The sequence below is a fragment of the Sminthopsis crassicaudata genome, chromosome 2 (genome assembly GCF_048593235.1).
Source record: "Sminthopsis crassicaudata isolate SCR6 chromosome 2, ASM4859323v1, whole genome shotgun sequence".
In the NCBI taxonomy this organism is placed as follows: Eukaryota; Metazoa; Chordata; class Mammalia; order Dasyuromorphia; family Dasyuridae; genus Sminthopsis; species Sminthopsis crassicaudata.
In genome coordinates, this window is record NC_133618.1 from 152,577,832 (window position 1) to 152,594,118 (window position 16,287).

General features: G+C 33.1%; 1 protein-coding gene across 1 annotated transcript in view; it reads left to right on the forward strand.

Moving 5' to 3' along the window:
• Positions 1 to 16,287, forward strand: part of APMAP (adipocyte plasma membrane associated protein) — a 55,266-nt gene that overhangs the window by 11,395 nt on the left and 27,584 nt on the right. Inside the window, exon 3 of the mRNA XM_074287711.1 lies at positions 12,284 to 12,399. Within this exon, the coding sequence (XP_074143812.1) occupies positions 12,284 to 12,399 (116 nt within the window). The remainder of the gene's footprint in view (positions 1 to 12,283; positions 12,400 to 16,287) is intronic.

A 16,287-nucleotide genomic window follows, 5' to 3' on the forward strand; every position in this document is an offset into this window, starting at 1 on the left:
ATAGAAAAGTATTTGAAATTTTGCTACAGTTGGTATGTATTTCCTGTATACTATAGATAGGGTTAGAGAGTCATTAGAAAAATAAGAATGACAAGGAGTTATTAAGGTAAATTAGGACAAGAACAAGAGAAGGATGAGATGATTAGTTAAAGCAGTTAGTAGAAAATCAATAAAATTTTTATTTTCACTTATAACAACTATAGTATATATGATAATTCTTGTTATCTTCAACTTTGAATGAATATTGTCTGTTTGCAACAGTTCTTTTAATCTTCATTTACATGGGGTATAATTGGAACTTTTTTTGTAGATGTTCAAAGAAGCAAAATTCCTTATGTGTCATGGAATATTTAAATTCATTCTAACATACAATAAATGCCTGATATGAGCAAGATATTGTGGTGGTTAATGGGAGGTGCTATTTCCTACTTTAGTCAAATCACTAAATCTCTCTGGACCTCAAGTTTTCTCATTAGTAAAATGAATAAATTGGACAAGATAATTTCTAAGGTTCTTTTATTTGGAAATCTTATGAAAAGATTTGGTCTCCATTCCCAGAGACTTTCTCATCTAGTAGGACTGATAAGACTTTTTTACACAAATAAGTGTGACAGAATTAGTATCCGGAAGTGTACAAACAAAGGAATGTCAATTCTATCTGTGGAAGATTAGAAAAGCTTCTTAAAGGGGTAAGTTTTAGTTAGGACTTGAGGATGGGTAAAATTATATCAGATAGGGTTTATAGTAGAGGTAGAGTGCAAAAGATGGGAAAAAAATTTTGAACCATCAATAGTTCATTTTAGCAGCATTATAAAGTATATGAAGGAAGGAATAGTTTATGAGATAAGTTTGGAATGATCGGTTGAAGCTAGACTCCACAAATCTTTAAATGCTAGACTAAGGAATATAGACTTTAATAATCAGTAGAAAGTATTGAATGCTTTTGTTTAGGACAGTGATATCCAGAGATCATGTTAAGAGCATTACTCGAATCATTAGGTTGTCGGGTAGATTAGAGTGGGGGGAAAAGTAGAAGCAGGAACATCATGTAAATGTCTACTAGAATATTCCAGGAAAAAAATAATGAAGGCCTGAACAGCAATTGAATTAGAAAGATGGAGGTGGATATGAGAGATTTTATAAAGATAGAATCTATAGGACTTGGCAACTGATTGGATATTCTCAAGTTTCAAATCTGGAGACCTGAGAGGATAACAGAGTCAATAACAGAAATAGGAAAGTAGGGGGCAAGGAGAAGGATAATAAATTTGATTTTAGAAAGGTGGAGCTTAATATGTTGTCAGGACGTTCTGGTGGATATGTTCTATATATAGATGGACATAGTAGATTGGAATTTGGGAGAAAGGTTAGATAGAGATTTGGCAATTATCTGCTTAGATTATTCTAGCTAAAAAAGGAATGGTTAAAACTGTTGAAGTAAGTACAGCACCAAAGTAGAGTTTGTGGAGATGGAAAAGAGTTTTGGATTGGGGAGGCCCTCTGTAGTTTTGAACTTGGAGAAAGACCAACCAGAGACTTTGGAAATAAGCCATGAAAAGACAGGTGCAAAGAAGATATTGTGGGATGATGATTATCAATGTCAGATATTGCAGAGAGGTCAAGGGAAATGAATTTTTTTTAACTTCCATATTAGTCATGTTGCAAAAAAAAAAAAAAAAAAAAGCAAGGAACATAAAGAAAGTTAAAAAAAATAAACACTGCACTTAGAAGTTCATCAATTCTTTTTTTGAAGGTAGATAGTGTTTTACTTTATAAATCCTTTGGAATTTTTGTGGATTATTGTATTGATCAGAGTAGTTAAGTCTTTCACAGTTGATTCTTGTTACAATATTATTGATACAGTGTATATTTTCTCCTGGTTCTGCTAATTTCACTTTGTAGCAGTTCATATCTTTCACTTTGTATCAGTTCATGTCAATCTTCCAAGGTTTTTGAAAGTATTCCCCTTATCATTTCTTATAGCACATAATCATGTGCTTTATTTATTTTTTTTCAGCCTCTTTTTTTAATGTTTTATTTATTTTTTATTTTATAATTATAAATTTTTTAACAGTATATATGCATGAGTAATTTTTTTTATAACATTATCCCTTGTATTCATTTTTCCAAATTATCCCTCTCTCCCTCTACTCCCTCCCCTAAGATGACAGGCAATCCCATACATTTTACATATGTTACAATATAATCCAGATACAATATATGTGTGTAAATTCCATTTTCTTGTTGCACGTTAAGTATTAGATTCCAAAGGTGTAAGTAACCTGGGTAGATAGACAGTAGTGCTAACAATTTACATTCACTTCCCAGTGTTCCTTCTCTGGGTGTAGTTATTTCTGTCCATCATTGATCAACTGGACATCTTCCAGTTTCTAGCCACTACGAAAAGAGCTGCCACAAACATTTTGGCACATAGAGGTCCCTTTCTCCTCCTCAAGATTTCTTTGGGATATAAGCCCAATAGGAGCAATGCTGGATCAAAGGGTATGCACAGTTTGATAACTTTTTGGGCTCTCCAGAATGGTTGGATTCTTTCACAACTCCACCAACAATGTATTAGTGTCCCAGTTTTCCCACATCCCCTCCAACATTCATCATTATTTGTTCCTGTCATCTTAGCCCATCTGACAGGTGTGTAGTGGTATCTTAGAGTTGTCTTAATTTGCATTTCTCTGATCAGTAGTGATTTGGAAGACTCTTTCATATGAGTGGATATAATTTCAATTTCATCATCTGAGAATTGTCTGTTCATATTCTTTGACCATTTATCAATTGGAGAATGGTTTGATTTCTTATAAATTAGGGTCAGTTCTCTATATATTTTGGAAATGAGACCTTTATCAGAACCTTTAACTGTAAAAATATTTTCCCAATTTGTTACTTCCCTTCTAATCTTGTTTGCATTAGTATTGTTTGTACAGAAACTTTTTAGTTTGATGTAATCAAAATCTTCTATTTTATGATCAATAATGATCTCTAATTCTCCTCTGGTCATAAATTCCTTCCTCCTCCACAGGTCTGAGAGGTAGACTATTCTCTGTTCCTCTAATCTATTTATGATCTCATTCTTTATGGCTAAATCATGGACCCATTTTGATCTTATTTTGGTATATGGTGTTAAATATGGATCTATATCTAGTTTCTGCCATTCTAATTTCCAGTTTTCCCAACAGTTTTTTTCAAATAATGAATTTTTATCCCTAATGTTGGTATCTTTGAGTTTGTCAAAGACTAGATTGCTATAGATGTACCCTTTTTTGTCCTTTGTACCTAATCTGTTCCACTGATCGACTGGTCTATTTCTTAGCCAATATCAAATGGTTTTGGTGACTGCTGCTATATAATATAGCTTTAGATCAGGTACACTTAGACCACCTTCATCTGACTTTTTTTTCATTAGTTCCCTTGCAATTCTCGACCTTTTATTCTTCCATATGAATTTTGTTGTTATTTTTTCTAGGTCATTAAAATAGTTTCTTGGGAGTCTGATTGGTATAGCACTAAATAAGTAGATTAGTTTGGGGAGTATTGTCATCTTTATTATATTCTCTTGGCCTATCCAAGAGCACTGAATGTCTTTCCAATTATTTAAATCTGACTTTATTTTTGTGGCAAGTGTTTTGTAATTTTGCTCATATGATTCCTGACTATTCTTTGGTAGATGGATTCCCAAATATTTTATACTCTCAACATTTGTTTGGAATGGAATTTCTCTTTGTATCTCTTGCTATTGCATTTTGTTGGTGATATATAAAAATGCTGAGGATTTATGTGGATTTATTTTGTATTCTGCAACTTTGCTAAAATTCTGAATTATTTCTAATAGTTTTTTTTAGCAGAGTCTTTGGGTTTCTCTAAGTATACCATCATGTCATCTCCAAAGAGTGATAGTTTGATTTCCTCATTTCCTACTCTAATTCCTTGAATCTCTTTCTTGACTCTTATTGCCGAGGCTAGCGTTTCTAGTACAATATTGAATAGTAATGGTGATAGTGGGCAACCTTGTTTCATTCCTGATCTTACTGGGAAAGGTTCCAGTTTATCTCCATTGCATATTATGCTTACTGACAGTCATAAATATATGCTCCTGATTATTCTGAGGAATAGTCCATTTATTCCTATACTGTCAAGCATTTTTAGTAGGAATGGATGTTGGATTTTATCAAATGCTTTTTCTGCATCTATTGAGATGATCATATGGTTTTTATTAATTTGATTACTAACATGGTCAATTATACTAATAGTTTTCCTAATATTAAACCAGCCCTGCATTCCTGGAATAAATCCTACTTGATCATAGTGTATTATCCTGTGGATGATTTTCTGAATTCTTTTTGCTAATATCTTATTTAAAATTTTAGCATCAATATTCATTAAGGAAATTGGTCTATAGTTTTCTTTCTCAGTTTTCGATCTACCTGGTTTAGGTATCAGTACCATGTTTGTGGCATAAAAGGAGTTTGGTAGGACTCCTTCATCCCCTATTTTTTCAAATAGTTTATATAACATTGGGTCTAATTGTTCTTTAAATGTTTGGTAGAATTCACATGTAAATCCATCTGATCCTGGGGATTTTTTCCTGGGGAGTTGATTAATAGCTTGTTCTATTTCTTTTTCTGAAATGGGACTATTTAAGCAATTTATCTCCTCCTCTGTTAAACTAGGAAGCCTATATTTTTGGAGGAAGTCATCCATTTCACTTAAGTTATCAAATTTATTGGCATAAAGTTGGAAAAGTAACTCCTTATTATTTCTCTAATTTCCTCTTCATTGATGGAAAGAGCCCCCTTTTCATTTGTAAGACTAACAGTTTGATTTTCCTCTTTCCTTTTTCTGATCAGATTTACCAAAGGTTTATCTATTTTATTGGCTTTTTCATAAAACCAACTCTTGGTTTTATTTATTAATTCAATAGTTTTTTATACTTTAAATATTATTGATTTCTCCTTTTAATTTTTGTATTTCAAGTTTGATTTTTGGTTGGGGGTTTTAAATTTGGTCTTTCATTAATCTTCTCTTTCTCTATTTTGTTCAAATAAGCCTCTAAAGATATAAAATTTCCCCTTATTACCGCTTTAGCTGCATCCCACAGATTTTGGTATGATGTCTCATCATTGTCATTATCTTGGGTGAAATTATTAATTGTTTCTATAATTTGCTGTTTCACCCAGCCATTCTTTAAGATGAGATTATTCAGTTTCCAATTACTTTTTTGGTCTATTTACCCCTAACTTCTTATTGAATGTAGTTTTTATTGCATTGTGGTCTGAGAAGAAGGCATTTATTATTTCTGCCTTCCTACATTTAGTTTTGAGATTTTTATGTCATAATGTATGGTCAATTTTTGTATAGGTTCCATGAACTGCTGAGAAGAAAGTGTATTCCTTTCTATCACCATTCAGTTTTCTCCAAAGGTCTATCATATCTAGTTTTTTTTTTTTTTTTTTTTGTAATTTAATCATTTTATTAATAAGGCCAGCAGGTTATTAATAAAAGGATGGTCATTTGGCCATCTCTCTCAGACCGAAAACCCCTCCTAGAGGGATCACAGTTTATATGTCCTTTAAAGAAGAGTTGTTCCTGAGGGATGCCTAATAACTCAAAGAGAGATAGGCTATTTTGGGGTACAGACTTAAGACACTCAAATCTTGGTCAAAGAGATTTCAACTTCCATATTACCTGCCTTGATAATAGGAAGAATTCACATTTCCCCCAGGTTTCATACCTAGTTTTTCTAATGTTCTATTTACTTTTTTAATTTTTTTTCTTATTTGTTTTGTGGTTTGATTTGTCTAAATCTGAGAGTGCAAGGTTGAGATCTCCCACTATTATAGTTTTACTGTCTATTTCTTCTTGCAACTCTCTTAACTTTTCCTTTAGAAAGTTATATGCTATACCACTTGGTGCATATATATTTAGTATTGATATGGCTTCATTGTTTATGCTACCTTTTAGCAGGATATAGTTTCCTTCCTTACCTCTTTTAATTAGATCAACTTCTGCTTTTGCTTGATCTGAGATAAGGATGGCTACCCCTGCTTTTTTGGCTTTATCTGAAGCATAATAGATTCTGCTCCAACCTTTTACCTTTACTCTGTATGTATCTCCCTGCTTTAAGTGTGTTTCCTGTAAACAACATATTGTAGGGTTCTGATTTTTGATCCAGTCTGCTATCCGTCTCCGTTTGATGGGAGAGTTCATCCCATTCACATTTACAGTTAAAATTACTAATTCTGTATTTCCTGCCATCATATTATCCCCAGATTATGCTTTTTCCCTTGAGTCCCCGAACCCCTTCCCCAATATTTAATTTATAGACCCCCCTTGTGATGCACAGCCCTCCCTTTTTAGATCCCTCCCCCCTCCTTCCAAGTCCCTTCCCTTATTTCCCTTTTCCTCTCCCCACTTTTAATGAGGTGAGAGAGAATTCTCTGAAAAACAAATATGTCAATTATTTACTCTTTGAGCCTATTCTGATGAGAGCAAGATTCACACAATGTTTCTCCCCTCTCTAAATTCCCTCAGATATGGTATATTTTCTATGCCTCTTCCTGGGATGTAGTTTCCCTCTTTTTATCACTCCTTCCCCTTTTTCTGATACTACCCCCTTCCCTTTACTACTCCCCCCCCTTTTTTTATATCAAATTATCCTTGCGAACTTTCTATATATCCACAACAGAGATACAGTTCTCAAGAGTTCTTTTTACATTTTTCTGTTTCTCTTCAGTCTTGTGGATGTAGATCAAATTTTTTGTTTAAGTCTGGTTTTTTCCTTAAAAACAAATGGAATTCCTCTGTTTCATTAAATGACTATCTTCCTCCATGGAAGAAAATGCTAAACTTAGCTAGGTAGTTTATTCTTGGTTGCAATTCTTGATCTTTTTCCTTTCAGAATTTCAGGTTCCAGGCCCTTCGATCTTTTAATGTGGTGGCAGCCAGATCTTGAGTGACCCTTATTGTGGCCCCTTGATATTTGAATTGCTTTTTTCTAGCTGCTTGCAATATTTTTTCCTTTGTGTGGTACTTCTGCAGCTTAGCCACAATATTCTGTGGAGTTCTTTTTTTAGGGTCTTTTTCAGAAGGTGTTCGAAGAATTCTTTCAATGCCTATTTTCCCTTCTGTTTCTATTATCTCTGGACAGTTCTCTTTGATGATTTCCTGTAAAATAGAATCTAGGCTCTTTTTTTGGTCATAGTTTTCAGGAAGTCCAATGATCCTAAGATTATCTCTCCTAGATCTATTTTCCAGGTCTATAGATTTTCCCAGTAAGTATTTGACGTTATTCTCCAGCTTTTCTTTCTTTTTTTTTTTTTTTTTTTTTTGTTTTGTTTTGTTTGATTGATTCTTGGGTTCTCAATGAATCATCCATTTCTATTTGTTCTGTTCTGATTTTTAATGAGTTATTTTCTTCATTCACGTTTTCTTAGTTCTTTTTGTATATGCTCAATTGAGTTTTTAAATGAATTATTTTGCTCTATTGAATTTTTTTCCATTTCCCTAATTTTTTTTTTAGAGAATTATTTTTTTTCCAATTAGAAATCCTACTTTCTTGAGACTTTTTTATCTTTTCCAATTCAGAAATCCTACTTTCTTGAGACTTTTTTATCTTTTCCAATTCAGAAATCCTACTTTCTTGAGAATTTTTTCAACCTTTTCTAATTCACAAATTTTGTTTCCCTGCATCTCCTGTGAATTCTTTATTTTTTCCAACTCAAATTTCAGAACATTGTTATTCTCTATTATAGCTTCTCTTTCCTTTCCCCATTTTTCTTCAAACTCTCTTAACTTTTTAATAGTCTCTTCTAGGAGAGAGTTATGTGATGGGGGGAAGGTACCATTCCCCTTTAGGCTGTTATCTGCTGACTCTCTGCTATTAACTCGGAGTTGGATACCTGCTCTTTCTCTATGTAGAAGGAATCAATGGTTCTCTTTACCTTTTTACTCATGGTTAAAAATCTTTTGGGGTCTGCCCTTGGGGTAAGAAGTTTATTTAATTATTTCTTTACCAGCTTCCCCCCAGACTGGATGGATGCAGCGGCCCCTGTGCCTGATCTAAGAGATAGCTCTGGGAGAGAGTTCCCCTCCCCCTCCCTGGAAGTGCCTTAGAGGTGTTTAGTAGGACTGCATTGTGAGGGTTGCCCAGTGAAGGACCTCGCTGTGTGTCCTAGTGACTTCCCTGAGGTTTAAGACTGAACAGTAAAGGCGACACAAAACCCAGCCAATGCCTTCTGTGGGGCGTGGATATCAGCAGCTGTTGTGAAAAGCCCCTGAGCTCAAACTGGAAGTATCTGCCCAGAAACCTCGGTCCCTATTTCAAAGGTTCTCTGGGACTTCTGCAGCTGAGTTCCACACCCTCCAGCCAAGCCTGGCACTATGTGAATTAGATGTTGCCTCAGGCTGTGTCCCTGCTGTTCAAGCTCTTAACTATCCCAAAGTGAAGCCGGATAGCAGAAAGCAGTTGCACAGCCTTGCCGAGATCTGTTAGGTCACTTCCGGATTGGGGTGGTTCTAGTATCTGGCTTTATATTTTAAAGTGGCTTGATTTCTCTTCTGAGCTGCTGTTTTATAAGCAGAGAAGAGCTAACAGCCTGTGCCAGATTCTTCTATCTCAGTGGCTTCTCTGATCCCAGAGTTCTCCCCAGCTCGATCAGCACAGTGTGCTAGCACCTAACCGTCTGTGCTGGCTTTTTTTTCTTCCTCCCCTGGGAACCGACCTTTTCTGTTGAAACTCCAGATTCTCTTCAGCTGGTAAGTCGTGCTTCCAATCCTTGTGGTTTCTATCAGTCCAGTGTTATTTTTGAGGCTGATTTAACTAATTGGTAATGAGGGAAGAAGGGAGCTTATAAAATGGCTGTATCTTCTCCGCCATCTTGGCTCCGCCTCATGTGCTTTAAATATATATGATTTCTATATATCACATGGGATATAATTGGAACATTTTCTTTATAGATGTTCAAAGAACACAGTCATATACTCACAACTTATTCAGCCATTCCCCAGATTGGCATCTTCTCAGTTTCCAACTATTTGCCATCACAAAAAGAACTGCTATAAATATTTTTATATGTATGGATCTTTTTCCATTTTCTTTGATTTCTTTGAGATACAGGACTTAGTAGCAATATTATTTGGTCAGAGTGTGCACAGTTGGGCATGGTTTCAAATTATTTACAACTCTACCAACAATGTATTATCTTACCAATTTTTTTTATATCCCTTTTAGTTTTTATCATTTTCTTTTTCTGTTAGCCAATTTGATAGGCAGTGTCAGTTGTTTTTAATTTGCATTACTCTAATTATTAAGAAGAAATCAAACTTTTATCAAAGAAATTTGATGTAATACTTTTTTCCTCCAATTTTGTTTTCCTTCTGATTTTGATCACATTGGTTTTGTTTGTATGAAAGCTTTTTAATGTCAATTAATCAAAATAATTTATTTTATTTACTCTTTATTGTTTAGTTATACATTCTTTCCTTATCCATAGATCTGAAAAATATATAGCATTTTTCTATGATTACCTCATTTATGATATCATCCTTTTTGTCTAAATCTTTATTCATTTTAATGTTATTTTAATATATAATGTGAATGTTGTTCTATACCTACTTTCTGCCAAACTGCTTTCCAATTTTCCCAGCAATTTTTTAGAAAATGTTGAGTTCTTACCCCAAATGTTTGGATTTTAGGATTCATCAAACACTAGATTACAATGGTTATTTATCCTACTGTGTATTGTGTACCTAAACTGTTCCACTAATCCACCACTCTTTCTTAGCCAATATTGAATTGTTTTTAATAATTGTTATTTTATAATATAATTTGAAATCAAACTGCTTGATTTCCTTCCTTAGCAGTGTTTTTTTTTTTTTTTAAATTGAATATCTTGATAGTCTTGACCTTTTGTTCTTTCAGATGAATTTCATATTATCTTATTTTTCTAGCTTTATAAAATAATTTTTGGTAGTTTGAGTGGTATGGCACTGAATAAGCAAATTAAGTAATATTGTAATTTTATGATAATGGCTTGATCTACTTTATGATTAGTACTTTTCTAGTTAGTAATGATAGTGCTGTTAAGGAAATTTGGAATTTTGGTGAGAAGAAATGAATAAATTCATTGATGTGCATTCATTTGAGGTTAGATAGCATGTATTGATAGTGGAGCCAGTTTGCATAGTTTTGTGAATTTATCCATCAATAGATTTGTATATTAAATGGAAAAGACAGATGTATAACTTGATAGTGGTGATTAACAAAGTATGAGTGATAGGAGATTAAAGGTTTAGGGATTTAAGGGTAAAGGTTTATGCAATTAAAAAAAAACTTTAAAAATTTCTTTTCAAATGAAGATCTTTTTCCCTGAGAAAGATAATTATTTCTCTTCTTATATTAATTGCCTAGTTAATATCGAGGTGGGGAATCTAGGTTTTATACTATAATCTCATTTAGAAACAATCCCTGTAGATTATTTACTCAGCACTTGTAAAGGACATTACTGATTCTCATTAATTATTAATCAATCAGAATTCAGTAATATCCACTCTTCCAAGGGTATTTAAATATCAAGAGGGATCCTTGGTTTACAAGGGAAAGCCGAATGACCATTATTTTATTATTTACTAGCCATAATTAATAAAATGATTAATTACCCAGAAATGATATCTTTTGGACTTTTTATACATTACATTGCCTTCTTTCCTCCATTTCCCTTGCCCTAACTGAGGAAGCAAAAACAAAACAAAACAAAAAAAAAACCTAATAAAAAATATGCCAAACCTGATATAAATATGTGTAATCAAATAAAATAAATTCTCAAATTGGCCATGTTCTAAAAAATATTTCTCCTTCTATACTCTTGAGTCCATTGTCTCTGTATCATGAGGTAGGCACAGCATGTTTCAACATAACTCCTTTGAATCTGTGGATGGTCATTGTGTTAATCAGTGTTCCTAAGCCTTTCATCATTGCTTGTCTTTTCAACATAGTTATTATTCATTAAATTGTCCTCCTGGTTCTACTCACATCATTCTGCATCAATTTATATAAGCCTTCTTAGGTTTTTCTGAAACTGTACTTCATCATCTTATACAATATGCTTATGTTAATGTAATAATGTTAATATAATAAAACTTAATATAGGATCAAATGGATAGGAATATAAGTGAATTTAGAATGTGTGATGGAAGAACTGGGTAAAAAATAGGAAGGATGAAGTTCATAATATGGATAAAGAGCAGATTCAATAGGAGGAGGTCATCGGAAAAGGAGAAGGATAGAAAGTTGTAGTCAGAGAAGATAATTTCAGAATACAGATTCTTGAAGACAGAACAATTTGAAAGGATGATGAAGTCTAAGATTGTGTGACTAAAATAAAGTTCATTTGGAGGACAGAGAAATTGAAAATGTTGAAGAATTACATGATCAGTGTATTATGAGGGTCATCAAAAAGGACATTAAAGTCACTTAGGATGTTGGTAGAACATAAAATGGAGAGGAAGATTGAACAAGATATTTGAGCCATTAAAGAAGGTAGGAGATTGCTGACTCTGGAGTTGGCAGATGATATTAAATAGGTTAGGGACAGGATGGTATAAATAGTTAGCATGGCTTCAAAGGAGACTATTAAATAGTGGTGACAGAACAGAGGACTAGGATTGGCAATAGAGAGCAAGAAGTATGCCTTTCTCTTTTTCTTTATAGATTGGAAGGAATGAGAGTAGTGCTCACCATGCAAAAATAAAGTATCATTAGGAGAAGTCATTTTAAGGGTGAGAGAAATAGATAGAAGTAAGATAGAAGTGATAAAAGGATAAAAAGGTATATAGTAAAGCAAAAGTTCTAAAATACGTAGTGAAAAGAGATAGTAAAAGTGTTCTTAGAACTAGACAGGGCCTAGGGAGAGAAAGTTGAGGCGGGGACTAGAGTGGTTAGGGGAAAGAAGGCAGTTTGCTCTTTTATTCAGGAATTTAAGGTTTGAAGAGACATGCTTAGTTAATACATGATTACTGAACCATTCATAAAATGGTTAATGCTTCCTGAAACAACTTCTAATGCTTCTGATTACATTTGCTTAGCTTATGACAACCGAATATGTCTTAGGAACACATCATCTTCCTTTATTAGAGCTATGATTGGTAATACTTATGTGATAGTTTTTGTATCTCCTATATCAAATAATGTAGTCCTGTGCTCATAACACACTCTCAATAACTATTTTGTTAATTGTATGTATTGTTGAATAAATTATATTTAATTCTTTTGTAGTTTCAAAGAGCCTCCCTTCCTACTCGGAGTACTGCGATCAAATGTAAAGTTGCAACAAGCAGAAAAATTATTTGAAAACCAGCTTATTGGTCCAGAGTCCATAGCAAATATTGGTGGTAAGCATGTAAAACCTTTAAATTCATCCATGATCTTTAAGTTGTTCTGATTTTCTTATCTTGCTGAGAAATATTTTAATTAGAATTTTATTTCTTGGTGGGGGGAGGGGGAAGAAGGGGGAGATTCTATTCTGTGTCAATCCCAAATCTTATTGGCTTCCTAATTTCCCAAGGAGAAATCTGTATTGCTTATTAGCTTTAGAATATTTATATAATTAGTTAGATAACTTATTTTTAGTTTTTAGCCTAGTCTATTAAAGTACAAAGACATTTTTTAATAGTAACTGATTTGAAGATGACCTGCAATGGGTATCTCTCTCTCTCCCAACCTCCTTCTCTGCTCTCCTTTGCTTCTTCCCTCATTCTCTCCCTCCCTCTCTGTCTCTGTTTCTCTATCTGTCTCTTTCATTTTATTGAAATACAAGAAGATGAAAAATAACATTGGCGGTCAAGTTAGGAAAGTTTAATTTATTTGCAAAACTGAAAGAACAACTGTTGTTTAACTCAAATTTGCCTTCCTCTTAAATAATTTTGTTCCAATGAAGAAACAGTTCCCAGTTTGTCTTTGGTAGAACTTCTTTGCTTAATCTATGGAAAGATTCTCTTAAAAGCAGCCTTGTTTTAGATTTAGACAAATTGCACAAGAATTTAACTGAGCAAAATTGGTTTTACCTCAGTGGTGATAAACTAGGGGTTGGTGATTATGATGTAGTTTAGATTCTATTTCAGGTATCTATAAGCAAGATATCTGTTGAGCATATAAAGTGGGAATTATGAAAAGGAATAAATAATGGATCAATAAAAAGGATGTATCCAACACCAATGCGAAGAGTCACTTTTGGTAAATCACTTTGCATTGCTTAATATATAATATTTATCACTCCCAAAACCCCAATTTTATTATGATTAAAGTAATTAGGCTATTTTTGTACTTTTCTTTTCCTGATTGAAAACTTTTGATAGTTTCTATTTCTAAATCTTTTGATCAGAGCTATGCAAAATTTTAGCTGGAGAAAAAAATTTTAAGATGCTGGACATTTTTTTAATGGAAGCACAAAACTATTAGTGTAGTATTCTTGTAAATATTTTTATTAAAGAGAACTTTTAATTTTCTTCTAAAAATTTATTTTGTTTTTGTTCTTTCCAAGCTATTGTTAAAAAGAGAAAGTTAGATTGATTGTATTTTCTGATATTAGAAATGTAGATGTTTTGGTGATTCACTTGATGATTTTTCTAGTCCATGTCTGAGGCAGAGTAGGGAACAAATAAGACCATTTAATGACTGATCATAGAATATTCCATGGATGGAGGTCACGTAAAGTTTTACCAGCTTTTATTTTGGGAAGATTATTTGGAAAGATTATTATTAAAAAACTGTTTCAGGCTTGTGATTTCATTGGTTGTTCTGTCTACAAGCATTTATTAAATGCTTGTTGTGTTCCAGGCTATTCACAAAGGATACAAAAAAAAAAAAAAAACACAACAAAAAATATGGTCTCAACCAGCATTTTATTTTTAATCTTGGAGATAAGGGGGAAGCCACCAGACTATTAACTAGGCATATGACAGACATAGTCAGTCTTGTACTTTAGGAAGATCATTTTGAAATTGCAATAGAGGATGATTTGGAATGAGAAGAAACTCAAAGCAAGGAGTCCAGTTAGAGGTCATTGTAATAGTCCAGTTTAGAGGTGATGGGGGTGAGAGAAGGGGACATATGGGAGATGTCATAAAGGTAAAAATGATAAGATTTGACAACAGATAGTGCATGTAAAGAGTTGAGGATGGTATAACAGTGGTAACCTAGTTGATTGGGAGGATGGTAATACTTTTTATGAAAATTGGAAAGTGGAGAACATTTTTTGGTGAAAGGTAATGAATTATCTTTTAGATATGTTGAATTTGAGATATCTATGGGGTATCCATTCCAGTTTGAGATGTTTAAAAAGTGGTTGGTGATATGTGACTAAAGATCAAGTGAGAAATTAAGATTTAAGAATTGTGTGTGTGTGTGTGTGTGTGTGTGTGTGTGTGTGTGTGTGTATGTGTGTATGTGTGTGTATGAGTGTATGTACAAAGAGAGAAAAAGAGGAGGGGAGAGAGAGAGAATAATTGAATCCATGGGAACTGATGAGGTGAGGTAGGTTGTCAAATGAGATGGTATAAAAGATAATAGAAAAGATTCCTCTAATACCAGTACTCTCTTAGCATGGATTGGGATGAAAAGAAGCACTCCCAAATCATTGAACAGTTAACAAAAGGAAAGGCGCAGACTTTGTGCAGCTTGGATCTTTTTATTTATTATTATTATTTTTAATACCTTTATGTGATTATGGAGTTGTAGCCAATCTGATCTTGAGGACAGTTTTGTCTCCATTTAGGGAAGATAATCCCTGTTGGTAAAAAGAGGAGGAAGAATCTATAGAGAAGAATCTGTATCAGAGGAATGCTGTTAAATATTAATCCTATCATAAGAGCCTAAGTTAGAGCTTTGAGGAGACACTTAAGGTTGGTAGCCATGACCAGGACAAAGATGTAGCACAGGAGATTGAGGAGTTGTCAGACAAGTAGGACAACTAGGAGAGGGCAGTGTTAGGAAAACCTAAAAAACAAAGAATATACAGGGGGAGATGGTGAATAACCATGCCAAATACACAAAGAAGTCAAGAAGCGTGAAGATTGAGAAAAAGAAATTAGATTTATCATTTAAATACTGATTGGTAACTTAGAAGAGATTACAGTTAAATGATTAGGTCAGAGCTAGGTTGCTTGCAATTTAGAATCTAGAGAAAGGATAGGAAGTGGAATGTTAATTAATGGCTTTCTCAAGGAGTTTAGTCAAGAAAAAGAGGAGAGATATAAGATACTAGTGAGAATGTTAGAATCCATCAAAATACAAATTATTTTTCTTAAAAGATGGGAAATTAATGGACATATTTATAGAAAGGCCAAAAGGATCCAATGAACAGGGAATAACTAAAGATTTAAGAGAATGGGGATGATAGTGATGGCAATCTACTAGAGAAGATCTGAAGGGAAGGAATCAAAGATGCATATTGAAGGATTTTTCTTAGGAAGGAGGAGGGTGTATTAATGACTCTAAATCAGTAATATATAATACTTTTATATTCTATATAGAAAGAAATTTCTAATAATTATTCTATGACATTTAGTCAACATTAATAAAAAACAAACAAACAAAAAACCCCCCAAAAACATTGATGCAAGAAAGTTCTTTGAGTCCAGACTTTCAGACCTAGGGAGATGTTAAATGGAAACATTTTGCAGTATAGCCCTTTGCTTCTTTAAGTATGTCATTCTACTACTTTCCTTCTGTTCTGGTTTGCCTAGAAATAATAATAATTAACAATAATAATAATTCTCTTTATAAAGTATTTTTAAGATTTTCAAAGCACTTTAAATGTTATCTCATTTGATCTTCACAACAACCCTGTGAGGTAAGTGCTGTTATTATTCTTATTTTACAGATGAGGAAACTGAAGGTGACAAAGTTTAAAGATTTGGCTGGGGTCACAGTTAGTAAGTGTCTGAGGAAGGATTTGAACTAGATTTTCCTGATGCCATAAAAAGTGGTCTATTCACCTTGCTTTTCAGATTTTTTAGAAATAAATAGGAAATTATATTTTTAAGTTAACTTAATTTAGAAATCAGTCTTTTAAAAAGGAAGAGAGACTTTTATAATAAGTTACAGGATGGATTTTCACTCTGTGTATATGTGTATAAGTATATATATATATGCTTATATATACATATATATATATATATGTAGTATATGTGTATGCTGTATATATATATAAGATACATACTTATACACATATACACAGAGTGAATATTGCAATTGAAGTGAAAATTTATTTTCCTTTTTTC